This window comes from Callorhinus ursinus, unplaced genomic scaffold (genome assembly GCF_003265705.2).
Source record: "Callorhinus ursinus isolate GAN/ISIS: 27379988/994484 unplaced genomic scaffold, GSC_fseal_2.0 scaffold8, whole genome shotgun sequence".
Lineage (NCBI taxonomy): Eukaryota > Metazoa > Chordata > Mammalia > Carnivora > Otariidae > Callorhinus > Callorhinus ursinus.
Window position 1 is genome coordinate 43243087 of NW_027397070.1, and position 19127 is coordinate 43262213.

Consider the following 19127-nt stretch of genomic DNA (forward strand, 5'->3'; position numbering starts at 1 on the left):
GCCATGTGCCAGTAGGGCCCCCTGTGGTCCAGCTGGGGGCTCCAGGGCCTTCGGGGAGGCTCCTCACCCTCCTCCTCTTTCCTGAACCATCGCCACAGATTTTATTTTTCCCTACATACGGAAAGCCCCAGAAAGAGCCAGTTACTTGGACATTTTGTTCGATTATAAAGAGGGGAAAGGATAAGCTTACAAAGCACACGGCAAACCAGAAGTCATTGTTGTAACAGTTTTTATTCAAGTCTGTGTGTGCTCTGGTGGTGGGACCAGGCTGAGTCAGCATTACACTGTAATACGATAAGAGGTTTAGCCATTGAACCAAGCCTGCTTGGCATCCCTAGTTAACAATTTACAGTACCTTGAAAAAAAAAAAAGCCAAAGAAAAGAACCTGGTAAGTTTCCTTCAGGACTTTTCTATTTTTAAATATCGTTGACAAATTACAATAACTTAAATCCCAAAGCAAAATGGGAATTCAAGGACACAGGCTCAGGGCATACAGACAAGACACTGGAGCCTAGGGATGAAAACTAGTAGCTAATTCCAGAGAAACAAAACGAACACAAATGTGAACTTCCACTTTACCTAGACTCAAAGGCTCTAACGGGGAGGAAAATCCCAAAGAAAGCGTTTCTGCAAACCAAGTAAAACCCATCTCCGTCCTTTTTCCTTAATCCTCCAGAAGATACAGTTTAAATCTGTGTGCAAGCAGGTGAGTGTGTGAGCGTGCGAGTGTGTGCGTGTGTTCAGGATGGACAGTGAGGAAAATCAGAGAAAGCTGATGCGTTCATCACCTCCCTTCTTTGCTACAACTGGGGACCAAGGGCGTGTAACTCATTACAAGGGCTCTTCTCTAGTCTAGCTGCATCGGTGAGCAAGGGACTCAGGAGAAGGCTATGGGGAGGGGATGCAGGCAGCCACAGGCGGAAGGAATCAGGAAGAGCAGTCCTCCTGGCTCCAGATTAAGGAAGGAGCCCAACCTTCAGAACAACAAATGCTAGGGCGAGGCCACGGTGCTTCCAGGGCCCAAGACCGGAAATGAACAAAGGAGGGGGGGTTGCTGTCGGTATCTCATCAGGGCCAATGGAAAATAGTCAACAGTCTGGGAAGCTGATGAGAGGCTCACCTAGCCTGCACAGCCAACCAGAAGCCCAGAGCTGGGTCAGGTTAATGAGGCACCTAAATCCCGTTACTTAGCCTTCATTAGCCAGGACTCCAGTCTCTGCGTCCTGCCTTCAAATGCCAGTGCCTGACATGGCGAGTGCCTGGGTGGCAACGCCAGGGAGGTGCTAGGGACTCCCAGAAGCAGCAGTGTGTTCTCCTTTCTAATGTGGATTTTCACTAATTTGAATTCCTGATCTGAGAAAGCAAGGATTCGTCTGAAAGAAGAGAGCATTTGGGAATATGTTCCTAGTAACAAATGTAGCTTGACAAGGAGTCATCCTCAGGCCTGTAGCCACGGAGAGAGGCAGGTGGCTTAGGTTGAACCATAGGAAACTGCCAATATTCGACTGGTTTTGATGTACAACCACACACACACACACGCACACGCACACGCACGCACACACGCACACAATTTTCTCCACAAAGGGAAGCAATCTAGCAAGGTGAGGCTCATCAGTGCTGGACCTTGGGTTCCAGGATCATACATTTTGAAGTTAAAGGGTTTCCCACTTCAGGTAGGGAAGAAGGTAGCATCCCCCTCAGTTCGTGGTTGGACTCAGAGGTCCAGAGAGGGAAAGAAACATTTGCAACTTCACCCAACTAGTATGGAGGCAGCTCAGGTCACCACTAGCGTGCCGCTCCCGCCACCACACTCCCTTCCGGTCACAGCATGCTGCAGGCTGCTCTCACCTCTGATCCGGCGCCACAGTCTCTGGCAGAGCTTTTGGGAAAAGCCTTGCACTACAGCAAGGGCAACACCTGCTTTGTCTCCCAAATCCTTCAAGAGGCAGTGGAGTGTTTCTCACCTGCCTGAAGGGGGGCCCTCACATACCTGAGTCAAAAGCACAGGCTTAATTAAACACACGAGGAAAAGGTCAAGGCTCCCTGAAGCATACCATTCACAGCCATCCGGCCTTCAGAGTCTGCTGCTCTGTGCTTTTGTTAAAAGCGAGCTTGAAGAGTTAGCAGTGCTCAGGAGGTGTCTCCCTCTTTGTGGGGGGATGGAGGGAGGAGGGGGTCTCCATCGTCGGGACTGAGGAGTAAGAGCGTTGACAACAAGCCACACCTAGGTGCCTTTGGGGTGTCTTGCTGTGTCCCTGAGCAACCGTGGTCTGAGGGAAAAGGGGCCTTGTAAAGAGCCTCACACTAAGACATGTGTCTCAAGGGTCAGCGGACCTTCTCACAAAGATTCTTCCAGGAATTGGCCTGCTTCCAGTCTCTAAACAAAGCAGACTCTGGGAATGACTCCCAAAAAATCCGACGCCCCCAACTGTCATTCCGATGCTGTCTCCAGCCTCCCCATCTCCTAGTTCCTCCTTCCTAAGACACTAATGCTGAGGGCCAGCCTGACAAGTGGGCGGAGTAGAAAGGATGCTTATAAACACCAGGTGCTACATAAATGCAGAAGAACACGTGTCTGACCATGGCCCCCGTGGTAAACCAACTCCAAATCACTACTCTTCCAAAAACCAAAGGAAGGAACAGTAGGCAAGTCCCTTAGAGGCAAAAGTGGTGAGAACCACACTGTTAATGTCAGCAGTCCATCCTAATGGCCTGCAGGGAGCTGCGTGCTCTGCTGACCTGCTCGGATACATGTCCTCATTGCCCTTGACAGGGAAGCAGGTAATGGTTGCTTTTACAGGAAGGAAATTTGAGAGGAGCTAAAAACCAAGCCTGAGGCCAGAGACCAAAGCAGAAAGTGGAAGAGAGCCACCTTGTTCGGGGCTCAAGAGCTCGGTGCCTGACTCAGCAGCCAGCCCAAGCAGCTTTTCAATTTCTCTTCCTTTGAATTTCTTCCTCTTTAAGCATTTCCTCTTCTCCACCAGCAAGTATATCAGGACAATGATGCAATTTTGTAAAGTCAGGAGGAAAGGTTAGCATTATTCTGAGTTGACCCATGTAAAACATCATCATCACCACCTTCATCATTACTACCAGACCCTTGGGATACTACAGGATGTGAAGTGAAGAACATCCACCAAAGCTTCTTAGAAATAACATATTGGGAAAATGGGGACATCCACTCAGCCCCTGGCAGTGGCCTGGGTCCCCAAGGGTGTAAATAGAGGATAATCCTGTTTAGAATCCGTGGAAGGATCCAAGGAGGAAGAGCAGAGAGCAGTATCTGCTTTCTATCACCATCTTCCAGTAGTGAGCACCTGCCAAGAGCAGAGGGAAAGTGTTCCTGAGGAAAGAGAAGGAAAGAGAACAGGAGATGCTGGTTAATGCCACCGCAGGGGCTGATCCCAGCTTCAAGGCCTGCTCCTGACCATGACCACAGACACCAGGGAGCCGAAGTGGACGGAAAGCAAATCAAGTCCATTACTATACAGGATCCTTATCCAACCAAGCCTTGCCCCAAAGAGAGAGACAGAGTGTGGTGGGCAGGGGCCCATCAGAGACAGGGTTTGGAGGAGCTGAGAAAGAACCCCTCCATCTTCGTGCAAGCTCACCGAAGCAGCTTCAGCCTAACCCTGCTTCTGCCTCTTGCATGTGCAATTCTACCCTCAGCAAAACCAGGCTTCCCTTGTCTCCCCTCTGGATGGTGGAGCAAGAAACGGGTTCCACCTCTCACTCAACGCCAAGTGGCCACCATTCAGCCTACACTGCAACAGTTATATGACCACTTCCAAAAAAGATGGCTGCAGCCTCAAAAAAACAACAAAAAGTAGAAAACAGTCAATTGCCTCACAGCACAGAGCACTGTCCAGAGCCAGCCGGGTTTGGATTTTGCTGTATGCTGCACCCCACCGAAGGGCCATTCAGTGGAGCCAAGCGTTCATAGATGCATTCGTGACTTAGGAACCGGGGCTATGGAGAGCCCAGCGAAGGGCACAGAAGAGACCACCTGCAGCCCTCTCCCCGTCGAGAATGAAGGGGGGGGGCGCCTGGGTGGCTCAGCTGGTTAAACCGCTGCCTTCAGCTCAGGTCAGGACCCCAGGGTCCTGGGATGGAGCCCCACATCGGGCTCCCTGCTCATGCAGGAAGCCTGCTTCTCCCTCTGCCTGCCGCTCCCCCTGCTTGTGCTCTCTCCCTCTCTCTCTCTCTCTCTGTGTCAAAGAAATAAATAAAATCTTAAAAAAAAAAAAAAAAGAATGAAGGGGAGTCACTGGTTGGCTGTGGCTAAGATTCACATTTTCCCCCTTCTGGCCAAGGAGTGAGGGGATGGAGGCAAAAATCCTCTCTTACGGTCTTCCCTGCACAAAGCAAAGGAGAGATGAGACACAACAGCAAAGCCCCAGAAGGCAACGCACTGAGAGTGCCTCCCACCCAAGATGAGGTGGCACCCTTGCACCTTGTTTTAGGAGCAATTTGAAAACCAAGGTCACCCCTTTTTTCATTCCCAGGTTGGGACTTTATCAGTTACAGAGAGAGAGAGCAGTAACCAGACGCATCACCTGAGCCAGCTATGTCGCTGCCCACATTCTGGCCCCCCGGCAGCAAAGGCAGGGAGGCTGCAGGCTGTCCTGCAACAACTCCAGGGAACTATTCCATGATAGAGAACAGTGAAGCAACATTTGGAGAGTCTGGAGGGGAGAGGAGCATGACCAAAGGCTGTGCTCCCCATCCGGCTTATGAGTGTGTCCCGCACAAAGAAAACTGTTCACACTCAATACAGGAGGCCTCAGGGTAAGTGGAAAAGTGAAGGTACACAGGAGAAAGCTCCAGAAACAACTCAATATTCAAGTTAAGGAAGCAAATTCCAGAAAAGTCGGGGTTGGCCTCTGCTCTCCTTCTGACCCAGTTCAGGATCCAGAGCCCAGCATCAGGGGCCACCTGTGCATAGAGACAAGAGGCCGTGGTCAGTCTGCAGAGCCTGGGGCTTGCGTCACATTGGGGGCTCACTAAGCACCTTACAAACATCATGGCCTCACCGTATCCGTTTGCGGAAGGTACCACTAAGGCTCCGTTTTCCTTCAAGGGCATCCCAGAATGGATGGCCTGGCTGAGAAGAAATCCTCTCAGTTCCAGCTCCCAGTGTCCAGGAGCCCCCAGCCCGCCCCCCACCGATATGCTCTTCTGGAGCAGTGCAAAGTTTCTACCACCCAAACTCATAACCCAAAGCCCCCTGATCCCAGGGATGGGAGGAAAGATCAAGGGAAGGGCGTGACACATAAATATCAGACAACAAAATGGACCAGCACAGGAACTTTGTCTCTGGTTCCAGGACTGGCACCGGGGAGTGTGCCTCCCAAGAAACGATCCCTGGGATGAGCATGTTTGCGGCAGACACGGGTCTGGCCATGTCCAGACCCCAGGTGGGAGCTGGATGCCATCAACAGGTGCTGGTTTCTGCCCTTATTTGCATGTTTCCAAAAGGAACAAGGACAGACTCTGTGACCCTCTTGGCTGCCACTCGACTCTGGGTTTCCTGACTCCTTCTCCTTCCCTCACAGTTCGCACTGAGGCAGGTCCCTTCACCCCTGCGAGGCTCAACTAAATCAGGGGGCACCTGGACGCGCAGGCAGCTCACTGCCAGGTCCGTCCACTCCTGCGCCCACGCCTTCGGTCCCCCAGCTGGCACATAAGGGCTGAGGACCCGGAAAAACTCCTATCTCACTTCAACTGAGATTCTGACTCATGGGTGTTGGGGAAGAATGTAGAAGAGGAAGAAAATCACTCAGAGAACCTCCAATCCTGGTGTTTGGGAAGGCGGACGGCAGGGCTAACAAAAGGACTCCAGGACAGGCTCTGGGCTCACCCAGGGGGCCGAGGAGAGGGGGCAGCAGACAGATTTGGCTGAGCGACCCTGCGGGGTCACCCTAAAGGCGAGGAAGAGTGTGGAGGCTGGGGGACATGCACGCACCCCTCCCTCCCCTACACAGCCAGAGCTGATGGCCACAGCCCCTTCTGGTGGACGTGGGCAGAAAGGCCCTGCAGGGCAGGGGACCCTCTCAAGTGGCCCCGCTTCCACCCTTCCATCTTCAAAGTGCATTATCAGTGCAAGAAGTAGGGCTGGATTTCAGGGGGTCCAACTCTGAGAAAGGGCTGTGCCAGCCAGCTCCCCCGATCTCCTCCTGCTTCCCCCTTGGCCGCCCCCCAACCCTTTTCATGCTAAGACCAGAACTCTTGCTGAATCTCATAAGGGGCAGGCCTGTGTGTGTTCAGTTCAGCTCTGCACAGTGGCACAGTGCTGTCCTGACTCTGGCCCTCCGCGTCCAGGTCCAGAAGCGTCCGCTCGGGGGGGGGCAGCGGCCCCGCCTGGAACGGGAGCAAGGCGGGAAGTCCAGGCCGCTCCTCCACAGTGCTGCTGCTGCTAGCAAGGCAGGAGTCCAGGTTGCTGGGCGTCTCCGTGCTGGAGCTGTTGGCTGGGGAGGCGCTGCGGGCGTGGCTGGGGGACACGAACCACCAAGGGTCCAGCCGTTGCCGGTTGGCAGAAGGACGTGGCCGAGGCAAAAACTCCAGGGTCTTGGGTCTCTCCAGGGTGGAGTCCTGCTGTGTGTTCCAGCGCCTTGGGGTTGGGGGAAAGACCACATTGGGGTCAGGGAGACGGGGGAATTCACCTGGGTCTCGGCTGGGGCTGGGGGTTTTCAACATTCCTGGTCAAAGAGACAGAGGGAGAAGCATCAGATGACAGCACCACATTTCTGGGCCAGGTATACACCGCTCCCCCCCACCACCCCAGCTGCCACATCCCTAGTCACTGGGACTAACCCGACTAACAAATGTTTAATGAGAGCCTACTGTGTGCCGTGCAGTGTGCTGGGAGGCAATGGGGATACAGTAGTGAACCAGAAGGCCAGAAGGCCACTGTATCTGATAATAAAAATAGTCACGGGACATACGGAGGTCACATCTGTAATGAAGCAGCTTAAAGCAGAACTATGCCCCACGGGCCACGCTGTGTTGGCAAATAAAGCTTTAGTGTAACACAGCCACACCCATTGCTCGCTCTCCCACTGGGGCAGCAGTGTTGAGTAGTTACAACAGAGACCATGGGACCCACAAAGCCTAAAATATTTACTATCTGGCCCTTTACCAAGAAAGTTCGCTGACCCCTGAGACTCAAGGAAGGGTCTGCTTATTCCCAGTTCATTCAGTGAATAAACATGGGAGGCAGGAGCAAATCTAGGCATCAGAACTCCAAAGATGAGTCATAAGGTCTGCTTCCCAAAGCGGACACACATCTGAGTTCAACAGAAAAAATCTAAAGAGGGGAGGGGCAAGCTGAAAGGGGGAAATACAACTGTTTACTCAAAGATCACTGAACTCTCAGTTGCCACCTGGTCATCTTCTACTGGGTGAGAGGGGCTTCCGAGTAAGACGTAGGTCTCTAGGGAGCAGGGGATGGTGATGGGAATGACCTGGGTTACCTACGGCCAGGTGGCTGGGTGTCAGACAGAGAAGGCAGGCATATGCCGGCCTCAGCAATTTACCTGCATCCCTCTCCACGTCCGGGGAGTCAGCAATGAGTAAGGGACGAGTGACGCGGGGCAGGACGCATAGGAGGAAGCTGGCCTGTGAGTATGACAGGCGCAAGCCCAGCCGCGTGGCACCGAACACCCCTCCTAGTGCAGTGCGGCACTCCTTCCGGAGCGTCGGTCTCCACTTCCGGGAACAAGCGAGCTAGGCCCCTGCCCCACCAGTACCCTGCAGGCACGGCGCGGTGCGCTCCAAGACCCAGAGCCCGAATTTCCCACGGGAGCCCTGGGCCCGAGCCTTCCTAGAAGCTGCCTGTCTCCCCCGACTGAGGCACTCTCCCCACAGAGAGAAGGTAGCCAGCCTGGCCACCTCTCCAACCCCAGGGCAGCATGTCCCGGCGGGCTGAGCCAGAGGAGGAACGGCATCCACTCCAATGCTGCCACTCCTGGCGGAGGCACAAGGGCAGGAAAGAGAAAAGAGGAGGAGGGCAGGACTCACCTGCTCCGGGGCTGGGGCTCAGCCCATTGCTGGAGGGGCTCCTGCTGGCTAGGAGAGCCACTGGCTTGAGCGCCCCATCAGAAGGAGTCCGCCGGTGGCCACTGGGCTGTGTGGGGGCCGTGAGGGTGACGTGGGTAGGAGTCAGGGATTGGTTAGGGTCTCGTTTGAAGCGCTCCACTCGGACGTTGACCAGGGGGTTGTGGGTGCAAGGGCTCAGGGGTGGGGCCTTGACCGGACTGACGGGCATCTCGTACACCACGATCTCATCGCTGTCAGAACGCAGCAGGGAGCGGGTGGAGTTGCACTCGGAGATGGAGGAGAGAGAGAGCAGCGTTAGGGAGGCAGAGGGGTCTCCCAGCAACAGCATGGGCTCCTCCTTCTTGAAGAGCTTCCGGGATGGGGGGCTGGTGCTCCGACGAGGACGGCTGGCCCTCTGGAAAAGACCCTCACGCCTCTTCTTCTCCTCCCGGGCTGGGGGCTCAGACTCCTCCGGGGGAAGCAGCTGGTACTTGCCAGCTTCCAGCAGGTCGAACCCCAGGCCGGTGGCCGCGAGAACGGCCCCACAGCCGAGCAGAGCCACCTCACAACGGCGGTGGTGGCCGCCACCCCGCTTGAGGCTGTTGGTGGGCGTCAGCTGAGGGGTACTGGTGGCTGAGTTGACGGGGGTGGGCTCCTCGTGGACTCCATCACTGCAGGGGCCCTCTCCATCCTCTCCACGAGGGAATGGGATACAGAGGTAGGACTGGTTGGGTGAATGCTGCAGACGACTCTCCCCACTCCTTGGGCCTTCGCTGTCCTCATCCTCTGTGAAGAAGAGAGGAAAGGGGGGGAACAGGAAACGGGAATGAAGCAGCAAGAGCAAGAACCCCGTCCTTCTCCCCGGCCCCGGGCCTCCTGGTGGAGCATCAGGAACGCAGAGTCTCACAGGCGGGATGAGGAACCGGGCAGTGAACCCACAGAGCTTGTCCTCCACACTCAACTGTGACCAACATGAGGAAATCACTCTCCATTCCAGAGCCTCTTTTCCTGTTTTCAGAAAAGGAAATCTGCTACTTTTCTACTTCGTTCATTAGGATCCTCAACACAAGAGGTACAGTGTGAGTTTCCTAGAATAGTGGGTAGAACAGAAACATTCCTAACTTTTTTGCACCTTAAAAGTGGAAGGGACCTTGAATTTCTAGGATGGCCTAGAGCCCCCTCTTAAGAGCAATGGATTGGAATCCCCTCCACAGGTGAAGGTGCATCTACTCTATAAACCTACCTACTACGACCCTGGAAACCTTCAGAGAGAAGAGGACTTACTATCTGAGGGAGAGCCTGGAGGAGGCCTTACCCATTCAGCAGGCACAGGCAAGTGGAAAGCTTCCTCGGACAAAGGAAGAAACCATCTCCTGTTTTGCAGACTCCCCACATTAAGATACAAAGGAAAGTGACCCAGCAAAGGAAAATGCCTGATTCAAGGCCTCACCCTCTGCACTGCCCTCAGGAGACTATACCTGACTCCCTGGGACAGGAGGCCAAGGGCAGGCCCCATGGCAGCAGTAGGAAGAAACTGTGATTTGGGAAGGTTCGATGAAATGGGAGTAGAGCAAGCGAAGAAGGAACTGGGTGGGGGCCCAGGAGTTGGGTAAAAGAGGAGACGACCCCCATGAAGTGGCACTAGGGGTCCTCAAACAGTCCCAGAAGGTTGGCCGAAATTTCCCTGAGGAAACAGGGACAGTCAGGACAAAGGCAATGCTCACCCATCTCCATAAGGCTGGTGAACCCTGGCAGGGCTGGGCTACTCCTCGGGCCCTTCCCCAGATTGGGGGCACTGGACGACCACTGTTTGTATCCATCTACCAGGGACTTGAGGCTAAATGGGAGGAAACGAGGAAACTGTGAGAACTGGTTACTTCCCTTACTCCACTCTCACCTCCACGGGCCTGTGTAAAAGTCTCTCCCTGTGAGCTTAATTCCACCAAAGCCCAAGAACCTTGGGGTACAGGCAACAAACATAACTGAGTCCCCTCGCATCACAAACAGAAGTGCACATGCTCTAGGAAAAGAAAAGCAGGGCCATGAACCCACCCCTTCCCATGCTGTTATGGAGCCAGGGAAAGACCTAGCAGGCAGGCTGGCAAGAGGGCAGGGAGAAAGAGGGCTGCCCAGCACTGGCCCCGGTCTTGCCCGAGCCCATCTTCCACAAGGGGCCATCACTCCGGGACACTGTCTACAGCACAGTGTTGACATCAGGGGACACCACAATGCCAGGCAAGCCCCGGGCAGATGAGCTAGCAGACACGGACGGGCCAGGTTACTCCACTCAGACCCTTTCTCCACTCCTGTCTAGCTTATGGCATGCTTAGGCAACTTTCAAAGCCAGCCACTTTTTTTTTTTTTTTTTTTTTTTTTTGCCAGCCACTTTTTAAAAACAAAAACCAGGGCGCCTGGGTGGCTCAGTCGTTAAGCGTCTGCCTTCGGCTCAGGTCATGATCCCAGGGTCCTGGGATCGAGTCCCGCATCGGGCTCCCCGCTCCACGGGAGGCCTGCTTCTCCCTCTGCCACTCCCCCTGCTTGTGTTCCTGCTCTCGCTATCTCTCTCTGTCAAATAAATAAAATCTTTAAAAAAAATAATAATAAAAAATAAAAATAAAAACAAAAACCAGCCAACAAAGCTGCACCAACCCAGTGCAGACAGACCTATGGGACAGACCTATGTGGGGAGTACATAATACTGTACTCGAGCCCCTGGTCTGTCTGGGAACGGAGAGGAAAAGGGCAAGAGCTTGCTTTCAAATCCCTGTGATGAGCTCAGACTCACAAGCCAGTAACTCTGAGGATCCTGACGGGGTACCCCACCAATCCCCTCATACGATGGGGGAATCAGAGGCCCAGAAGCACTGGGCTTTTCTCTAACGGACAATAAAGAGGGAAGACTGAGGAAATCTCTGGGTTATCGCTGCCTTGGAAATACCAGGATTATAATCAGAGGTGGCTCTCATTTTAGGGCCAGAAAAAGCTATTCAAATAAAGCCCACTCTTCCGAGTCCGTCCTGAGGGAGAGAGAAGGACCAATGGGTTCCCCTCATTTCAGACCTCTGTTTCAAGTGCTATCAGAAATACCAGCAAATTCAAGTACATTCCAGCCACCAGTGGTTTCCACCAAAATACACAGCCAGAGATAAGCATGCTGCTACACCCACAGCCTGGGACTTCTAACTGATAATCTTCTAACATCACCTCCAGCTCTGGGTTCAAGGGAATCCAGATTAGCAAAGTCAAAGCCAGTGCTAAAGATGAAAGGATAAATAGCCTTGTGTTGTCGCCCTATAACTAGGGGTACCAGGAGAATCCCAACAACAGGAGTGGTCAGGGAAGGGAGAAAGGGGAAAGTGCAGACCAACACAGGAAGCTCCCAGCGTGCACGAGGGTACCGCTTTAAAGAAAAAAAGTCAGCACAGCCTTGGCAATAATGACGCTCAATTCTACGGGGTGTGCCGTGAGAACAAGGAAATGGAAGGGGGACTGTTATGAACACATGTGATGGAAGGGTGATGATTAGACTCACCCCAGGTGGAAATGTGGAGATTCTGATGGGGTACTTAAACCATTAGCTTTCTCACGTCTCTGAGGGGATCTTCAATGAATAAAGAAAATCAGTAGTAGGTGACAGTGGGTACATCCAACTCAGCCTCTCCCACATGGGAGCCCTCAAGGCTGGACTCCAGCCATGTGGCCAGCTGCCTTCCTCTTGCCCGGTCAGCACAACCCGCACCATGCAGGAATCTTAACGAGGTGGCCGTGCCTGAGCTGCCACAGGCCCAGGACCTCCCAATCCGTGGGACAAAGGTCCCCAAGCCACCACAGCATAACTGCAGAGACCATGTGAATCCACAGATACCCAAGCTGTCTACGAGCAAGTACATGTTTCCTATAAGATAAATACTATTTTTTAAAAGGATGGAGATGCACATTCACTTAACATTACTGAATTCAATATAGCTTTTTATTGTTACACATTTTCTTCTGTTAATAGGGACTAAAGCTAGAAATATTGTCACACAGAGACTCTCAAAAATTTCTGCCATTAAAGAGGTCTTTACTCAAGAATGAATGGAATATATTTTATTTCTTGAATAGGAATTGAGAATCATAAAAAATTAAGTCATATTTTGAACTGTTTCAACAGTTTTGAGGACAAGTCTATGCAACGGGGAAGAAAATGCCAAAATTAGTATTTTGGAATGTGAAATAAAGTTAATTTACTAGCAAGACAAAAAATATCTATAAATGAAACAGAACTAGAGAAACTACTGGGATCCACAGCCTACCTGGTAAATCCTATCAGGAATCACACGAACGTCAGAAATACCAAGGGATTCAGGGTGACTGAGTTTCTCAGACCCACCTCAACCCTACTTGACCCCAGGGCTCAAGGGAAATCAAACTGAGCAGCTCTTGCCTCTCCAGAACCTTCTACAGCAGAGCAATTTACCATTCCTAGAGGACTCAGTCACGGAACTCTTACGGAGCTTAGGCAGTCGACCCTACATACCTAATCTTCCCTTCCTTCCTTCCTTTTCCTTCTCCTTTTCATTCTTTTTCTTTCTCTCTCTTTCCTTCTTTGTCTTTCTCTCTCTTCCTTCCTTCCTTCCTTTTCCCTATTCCAAGGCATCTAGTGATTTCTAAAGCCTGGCTTCAAAGAGTCAATCCTGTATGCACCAAATTGATATTTTCACCTTTCGCTCAGATCTGACATGAGAAAACAGATTTGGGACCTGAAATCTTAGGATTCAAAGGAATACCAGAGCCAGGTCCAGGTCCAGGCACAAGCTCAGAAAAGTCACAAAAAGGGAGAAGGGGGTTGCTGCTTCTTCGCACACTTAGAAAAGTCAAGAAAGGGGATTCTAGATTCTAACGCCAAGAATAAGAACGGCAAACCACTACGCTCATTCTTCAGGGGTGAAACAGAAATTGCATGAGAAGCACAGAAGAACCATCACGGCAGATATTTACACAGGCTCACTACGAGCCAGCTAATCTTGCCAGCACTTCCCAAAGAGGAACTTGTTTAATCCTTGCATCAATTCCATGAGGTGGGTGCTGGCATAACCCCCGTTTTACAGACGAGAAAACATAAGGCCACATGGCGAGGCAGGCTGGGGTCAGCGGTGACGCTCGCCACTGTTTAACTCACTATGAGGGACTGGCCGCCGAAGAACTGGGACTTGAGAGAATTTAACTTGGAAGCCACAGGAAGAACACAAGCACATCCAAGACACAAAGCTGGGTCTTGTGCTTTGCCCAGAGGGCGTGCTCACACCTGTCAGGGTGGCTATGAGGTGAGGCCTAAAAGAAGTTCTAGTGGGCCCGTGATGTCATGAGCACAGGGTGTTATAGAAAACTGATGCATCACTGAACTCTACCCTCTGAAACTGTTAATTAATTAGATTTAAATAAATTTAAAAAAAGAAGAAGAAGAAGAAGAAGACGTTCTGGTGGCCTTGGAGTTAACATCTGAGTGCACTGACTACCAGGGCTGGATTATTCTGTCCGCAGTGTCGGGATAAGTCTCCAAGTCAAGGGAGTCCTGGAGGCCCTGCTCTTCCTTCTCTTGGCTCTGAGCGGATGATTGAAGGGGAAGAGCCAGACAGAAGTAGAACATCTGGTAGAACTCTTCACATTCGGTTACTGCTCAGTTTACTTGCTGCTCTGAGTCAGACGCCTCCAGGGGTCAGCAAACTCTACCTGGAGGGCTAACTCCTGTCCACCGCCTGTTTACAAAGTTTTACTGAGTAAACACAGGCATGCGCCTTCATTTATGTATGGCCCGTGGTCTGCTGCTTTGGTACTGTAACACAGGAGCGGAGGAACTGCAAAAGAGATTATAGGACCCTCAAAGCCTAAAATATTTACTGTCTGGCCCTTTACACAAAAAGTATGCTGAGCCCCGTCCTAGGGGAGGTTCTAGGGAGCAAGGAGATTGGAAAACCGTTGGAAAGAGCAAGAGGCTTGTAATTTCTCAGAAAGCAACGGGACACACAACAGAGAAAAAGTATTTCACATCACAGTTTTAAAAGGAATACCCATCTTTAAGCAGAAAGAATCTCGCGCATTCTGGCTCTTACCCTTCATCTCCCGAGGCGAGCTCCTTCTGACCAAGCGTACTTGGCCCCCACGTCCGTCCTTTCTTCTTCGGGGCCCTCTTCTCCTCCTCCTCCCCTTCCTCTTTCGGGATGACTGAGCTCCGGCCCCAGGTTTTGCTGTTTTCACCTGGTGTCACTGTGAATAACAAAAGTTGGATGGGACCTGGAAAAAAGATAGGCAGGGTCCCCCCAAAACTAGCCTCTACCTCACCAGACAGACACAGACATACACACACACACACACACACGGAGTCACAGGGAAGAAGTCACACCTCCTCGAAAACTCTATGCCCGAGTGGAGCCTTCAAGTCCTTAGGCACCAATCACTGAGCACTCTCAAAGTCCCAAACATGGAGAAACGTCCCAGATTCTCCTAAGTCCAATGCAAAGCTGGAGCTCAGGCCAGCCAGACAGCAGAGTTCCAAACAGATCTGACTTAAGGAACTTGTTTTGTTGGGTGGAACTGGACCGGGAGTGGGTGGGGAAGGAGGTAGGTAGGAGAGAAAAAAACATAACGGGGTAAGGAAGACTTGGAAGTGCAGAAAAGAATTTTGGTAAGAAAGGAAGACAATGAGGAGCTCAAGACTATGGAGCAGTTGGTGAGGAGGAGGAGGAGGGGAAGGAACAGGCCTAGAGAAGTACAACGGGTAAGAGGAACGTTCTTCGGCCACTGCTACCTTACAGCAAAAGTTGAAACCCAAATGCTTCAGAGACTAGGCTTACATCATAAGTGACCGGATGGTTTCAGACACCAAAAAACAGGAGCTGAGGGGACTGAGGCAAAATACAGAGCGTATGGAAGCCACCATTGCTTCCAGTCAACTGTGGCCACATGAAAAAGGGGAATCCACAGATATGAATGGATTTTCCAAGGACAGCCAGCTAGGGTTTGTTTTAGTTTTTGTTTTTAAGTGAAATCTCTATCTTTAAGTTAGGGAAACGACTCCATTCATACACACACGTGTGTGTGTAAATTCTTTTTAATAAACACCGTGGTAAAAATAAAATTGGTCCAGACTTGGCCAATCACAAAGTATTTGGCAAGTTCCCTTAGGACCTACACTTTGAAAACACCCTTCCCTGGGAAGCATGAACAAAAGAAAAACAACGATGCCCCAAATATGGCAGAGCACACACAAGGTCCCCAGGCGAGGGTACCAACCAACTCAGGCCAGGTACCAGGCTATCTATCTCACACACCAGTTTCCGAATTGCTTTGTGGTTCACGAAAGATCCCGTCAATACCCACAAACCCCTCTGCTGGTCTCTAAGAGGAAAAGTAGGGGGGGCAGTAGTATAAAGCTAATGGAAAGAGACAAGAAGGAGGGCTAAGGGTTTGCGTACATATGTGCATGTATATACACATTGCCGAGGAGAGGTGGCAGAAGTTATGGATGGAGCAAGCCTGGGCCAGTCGGTGGCTGGACAGAGCAGGGGACAGATGCCCCTGGTGTGTTCTGGCCCCAACTAATTTGGGAAACAGTCTCACACTGGATGGCTCGAAGGCGAGGAATGATGGTGGGGCTCGCAGGAGGACTGGAGCGGCTGTTGATGAGACTCTTCCTTTTATCCATGGTTGGGGAGGCCTGAACCGTGAACTTGTGCTGGAAATCTGCTTGGGGAAAGACAGACATGTGTGTGCATTAGAATTTTCCCATAACCCAGGTCCTGTGAGAAAAGTGGTATGTCCTGGCAGGCTTGAGGGACAGGCCCTTGTTTCCTAAGAAGCGACTTGTTCACCTGGGAAATGTTCTTTTTCAGAATCATCTCTTTCTCCACAAAGATGGCAGGACAGCAAGATGAACGTATGAGGAGAAGGAAAATTCACTCTCCAAGTCAACCTCATCTACAGTGTACATAGGTGTAGTAATTATAGATTTACAATAGTTTTCTTAAGATCATGAGACTTGCTGATTATTCTAGGAAATCTAACTTACAATTCTGTTTCTTACAATCTATTAGGACAGGCCCCCTTTTCTCATGGACCAAAGCAGGGGCACGGATGCTTCTCACTAAGGGCAGGCAGAGCAGAGTAATAATGACTAATCCTTGGTGGGAACCTAGGGAAGTGAGCACATGGGGCTAATGGTCCAAACTGTTTTCCAAAGACAGTTACAGCACAGCATAAAGAAGGTAAACCTTATAGCCCTGGATTTCTAAGTCCCAGTGTCCTCATCTATCAAGAGGTGTAATAAACAGCTGAGTGTCTGCCCGTAGGTCCCCTGACTAGACGTGATCTCCCTGAAGGAGGGAGCTACTGTTTCCTTCTGAGCTTCCCCAGCTCACAGGAGCTTGCCACCACGCGTGACATGCTCAAGAGGGGCTCACAGACTCTGTGTTGCCTGGCCAGAAAAATGTGCAACAAGGACACTGGTAAACATGTCCCACAAATTCATCCACTGAATTTCACTGAATGAATTCCCTTGTCTGTCCTGAAGCCATTATCCCGGTGCTTAAAATCCTCCACTACTGTCCCTATGATGTTATTTTCCCTTGGTGTCCTTACAGCCCTACTGAGTTTGCTTCCCAGGACCTTATATAGGCTTAGAATACAATAAACACACACTTGAGCACTCACCTCCCCGTAAAGATTCTAATTCATAGTTTCTTATTACTCTGCATTTTCCCAAGGCTGAATATCCTACAAATGTACCTTTATTCACCCAACATGCTTCTGAAAGGTTGTATACAAATCAAATTCCTACCCGTGAATCCTAATCTCAACTGCAGGCAGAAACTAGTTATTTAGAGAAACCCTGAGATGAGCTATTCTGCAAAGCCCTGAGTTCTCCATGTGAGCCACCATGCTGCTAGCAGTCTGGACCGTGCCTGCCCGTCAGGTTCACCCATCACCAGTTTGTCTTCCTTCCCGGTCTGTGTTTAGTCACACTCAACAACTCCCCCAGAGCAGGGTAGCTTTGCCATGGGCCAGTCTTCCCCCCTGAATGGAACGGCCCACTTCGACCCAGCCCCGTTCAGAGACCCAGAGCCTCCTGCCTCCCAGCCCGTCCCGGATTCCCCCAGGTCCCTGGCCACAGAGCCTGCCACCATGCCCCCCTCACCTCCCAGCAGGTCCCCGGCACTGACCAGAAGGGAGGCTGATGCGGTTCCCATCCTTGAGCTTCAGCCGGCTCTTCCTAAACTTGCCCTTGCGTTTCTTCACCCGGGGCTTCTCCTGGCACAGCTGGTGGATGATGATGTTGAGCTCCCGCTCCAGGATGTCGATCTCCCGCTCGGCCAGTTCCTGCTCGCGGCGCCGCAGCAGCTCCTCCTGGGTCTTCTGCTGGAGCGCGGCCCGCGTCAGCTCCTCCTCCCAGGTGCGGAGCTCCTGCAGGGGCAGAAGCATGGCAGCAAAGAGCGGGTGCTCAGTGCAGGCAGGGAGGCTGAGGGCCCTTGAGGGCCACACCTCCAAACCCTTAGTCCCAGGCGGAGGCGCTGGTAAAAGGAATCCCTGACCACCCTGGAGGCTGGATGCCGGGCAGGGGCAGGCTCAACCCAGCCACACTGAGGACATAGGTATGGCAGCCCTGGAGACAGAGGCTGAGAGCTCCTAGTTGCTCCTTGATTACGGATCACGACTGCCTGTGACTGGAAAATATAGGGGTTTGGGCAGAAAATATCATCATGTACTTAAATTTTACAGACTTGGTTATATTTTCATTTTTTCCCACCATATAAAGGATGTTTTTTAAACCAGAGTCAACTCGACGCGACCTAGCTTAAAATGTGCCCACTATAAATGAATCACCCTCAATTGCCTAACATTCAAATAAAAATGTATTTCCTGAGCGATTGTTCAAAAGCTGGTGAGGCATGTCTTCTAAACCTCTATTCAGTTGGTGAGTGAATCCACGAAAGCATGTGGTTTGAACTCTCATCTTGAAGGACAACCATGTGCTCTGGAAGGTTCGTGACAGCACAGCAAAGAGAAGAGAAAACATTTCCCAAAGTCTCTGCCAGGCGCTGCTCTAGGACCGCTGCTGTATTAGACGAGCAGAACCTCTTCCCTGCCTCCCCTTTTCCCTTCTGCATGGATTTATATATGTACACCGGCACGGAGCTCCTGAGGTGAGGCGGGGGGGTGGGGGGAGGCATATGGAATCAAGAAACGGGAGAGCAAACAGGAAGGAGAACTGAATATGTGCGTACAATTGTCAACTCTGGAATCTGAACTGTTAGTGCTGCTTACCCAGGACGTAAGACTGATGTGGGGTGGGATGAAGCGCTAAAACTTAAAAGTGGGGCATTTCTTCAATAAAGCAGCCAGAGCAACACTTCTGCGGCCGAAACTTAGAATTTCTCCATGGAATGCTCCACTGTAAGAAGTCATTCTGCACTATAGCAAAACACTGTAGAAAGGGAGCCGAGAGCTAAGAAAAAGTATGTGAGCACATACTGGGGAAGCTGAGCAATGGGTAGAGAACAGAGATAAGAGGGGAATGAATATTCTGATGTTAGGAACTTTTCATTCAACTTGCCCTCCATTCTCAAGACAGTATCAAAATTGATAATAAAAATAAATTGATAATAAAAATGATAGAAAGGCAGAGAAGTGAGAAAAGGACTAGCACCTTGAAAACTGTCTTTGGAGGCACCTGGGTGGCTCAGCTTGTTAAGTGTCTGACTCTTGGTTTCAGCTTGGGTTACGATCTCAGGGTTGTGAGATGGAGCCCCACGTCAGACTCTGTGCCGTGGAGCCTGCTTGGGATTCTGTCTCTCCCTTTCCCTCTGCCACCCCACCCTATCTCTCCCTCTCAAAAAAAAAAAAAAAGAAAAGAAAATTGTCTTGTACGTGATGGGTGCTCAGTGTCAATGAATGAATGAACGAGAAAGAAGGAAGGGAAGACAGAATTCAATTTTATAAATGCAATCCTTTATGGGAACCCAGATTCATCATAAGTGTCTGAGAGATGAGCCTGAACTTCTGAACTTCTCCTTCTTCAATGAAATAAGCCCCAAACAGATTCACTGTTGTATGC

General features: G+C 51.2%; 1 protein-coding gene across 4 annotated transcripts in view; it reads right to left on the reverse strand.

The window, feature by feature from the left end:
- Window positions 1-212: 212 nt before the first annotated feature.
- Window positions 213-19127, reverse strand: part of MAP3K9 (mitogen-activated protein kinase kinase kinase 9) — a 78302-nt gene continuing 59387 nt past the window's right edge. For 3 of the 4 annotated variants that reach the window (XM_073895429.1, XM_073895431.1, XM_073895430.1), the window contains 7 exons: window positions 17236-17476; window positions 15638-15760; window positions 14131-14284; window positions 11571-11639; window positions 9763-9875; window positions 8021-8824; window positions 213-6699 (listed from right to left, as the gene is read on the reverse strand). In XM_073895429.1, the coding sequence (XP_073751530.1) occupies window positions 6215-6699; window positions 8021-8824; window positions 9763-9875; window positions 11571-11639; window positions 14131-14284; window positions 15638-15760; window positions 17236-17476 (1989 nt within the window). In that variant the 3' untranslated portion in view covers window positions 213-6214. The remainder of the gene's footprint in view (window positions 6700-8020; window positions 8825-9762; window positions 9876-11570; window positions 11640-14130; window positions 14285-15637; window positions 15761-17235; window positions 17477-19127) is intronic. The other variant, XM_025869779.2, reaches the window with a different exon arrangement.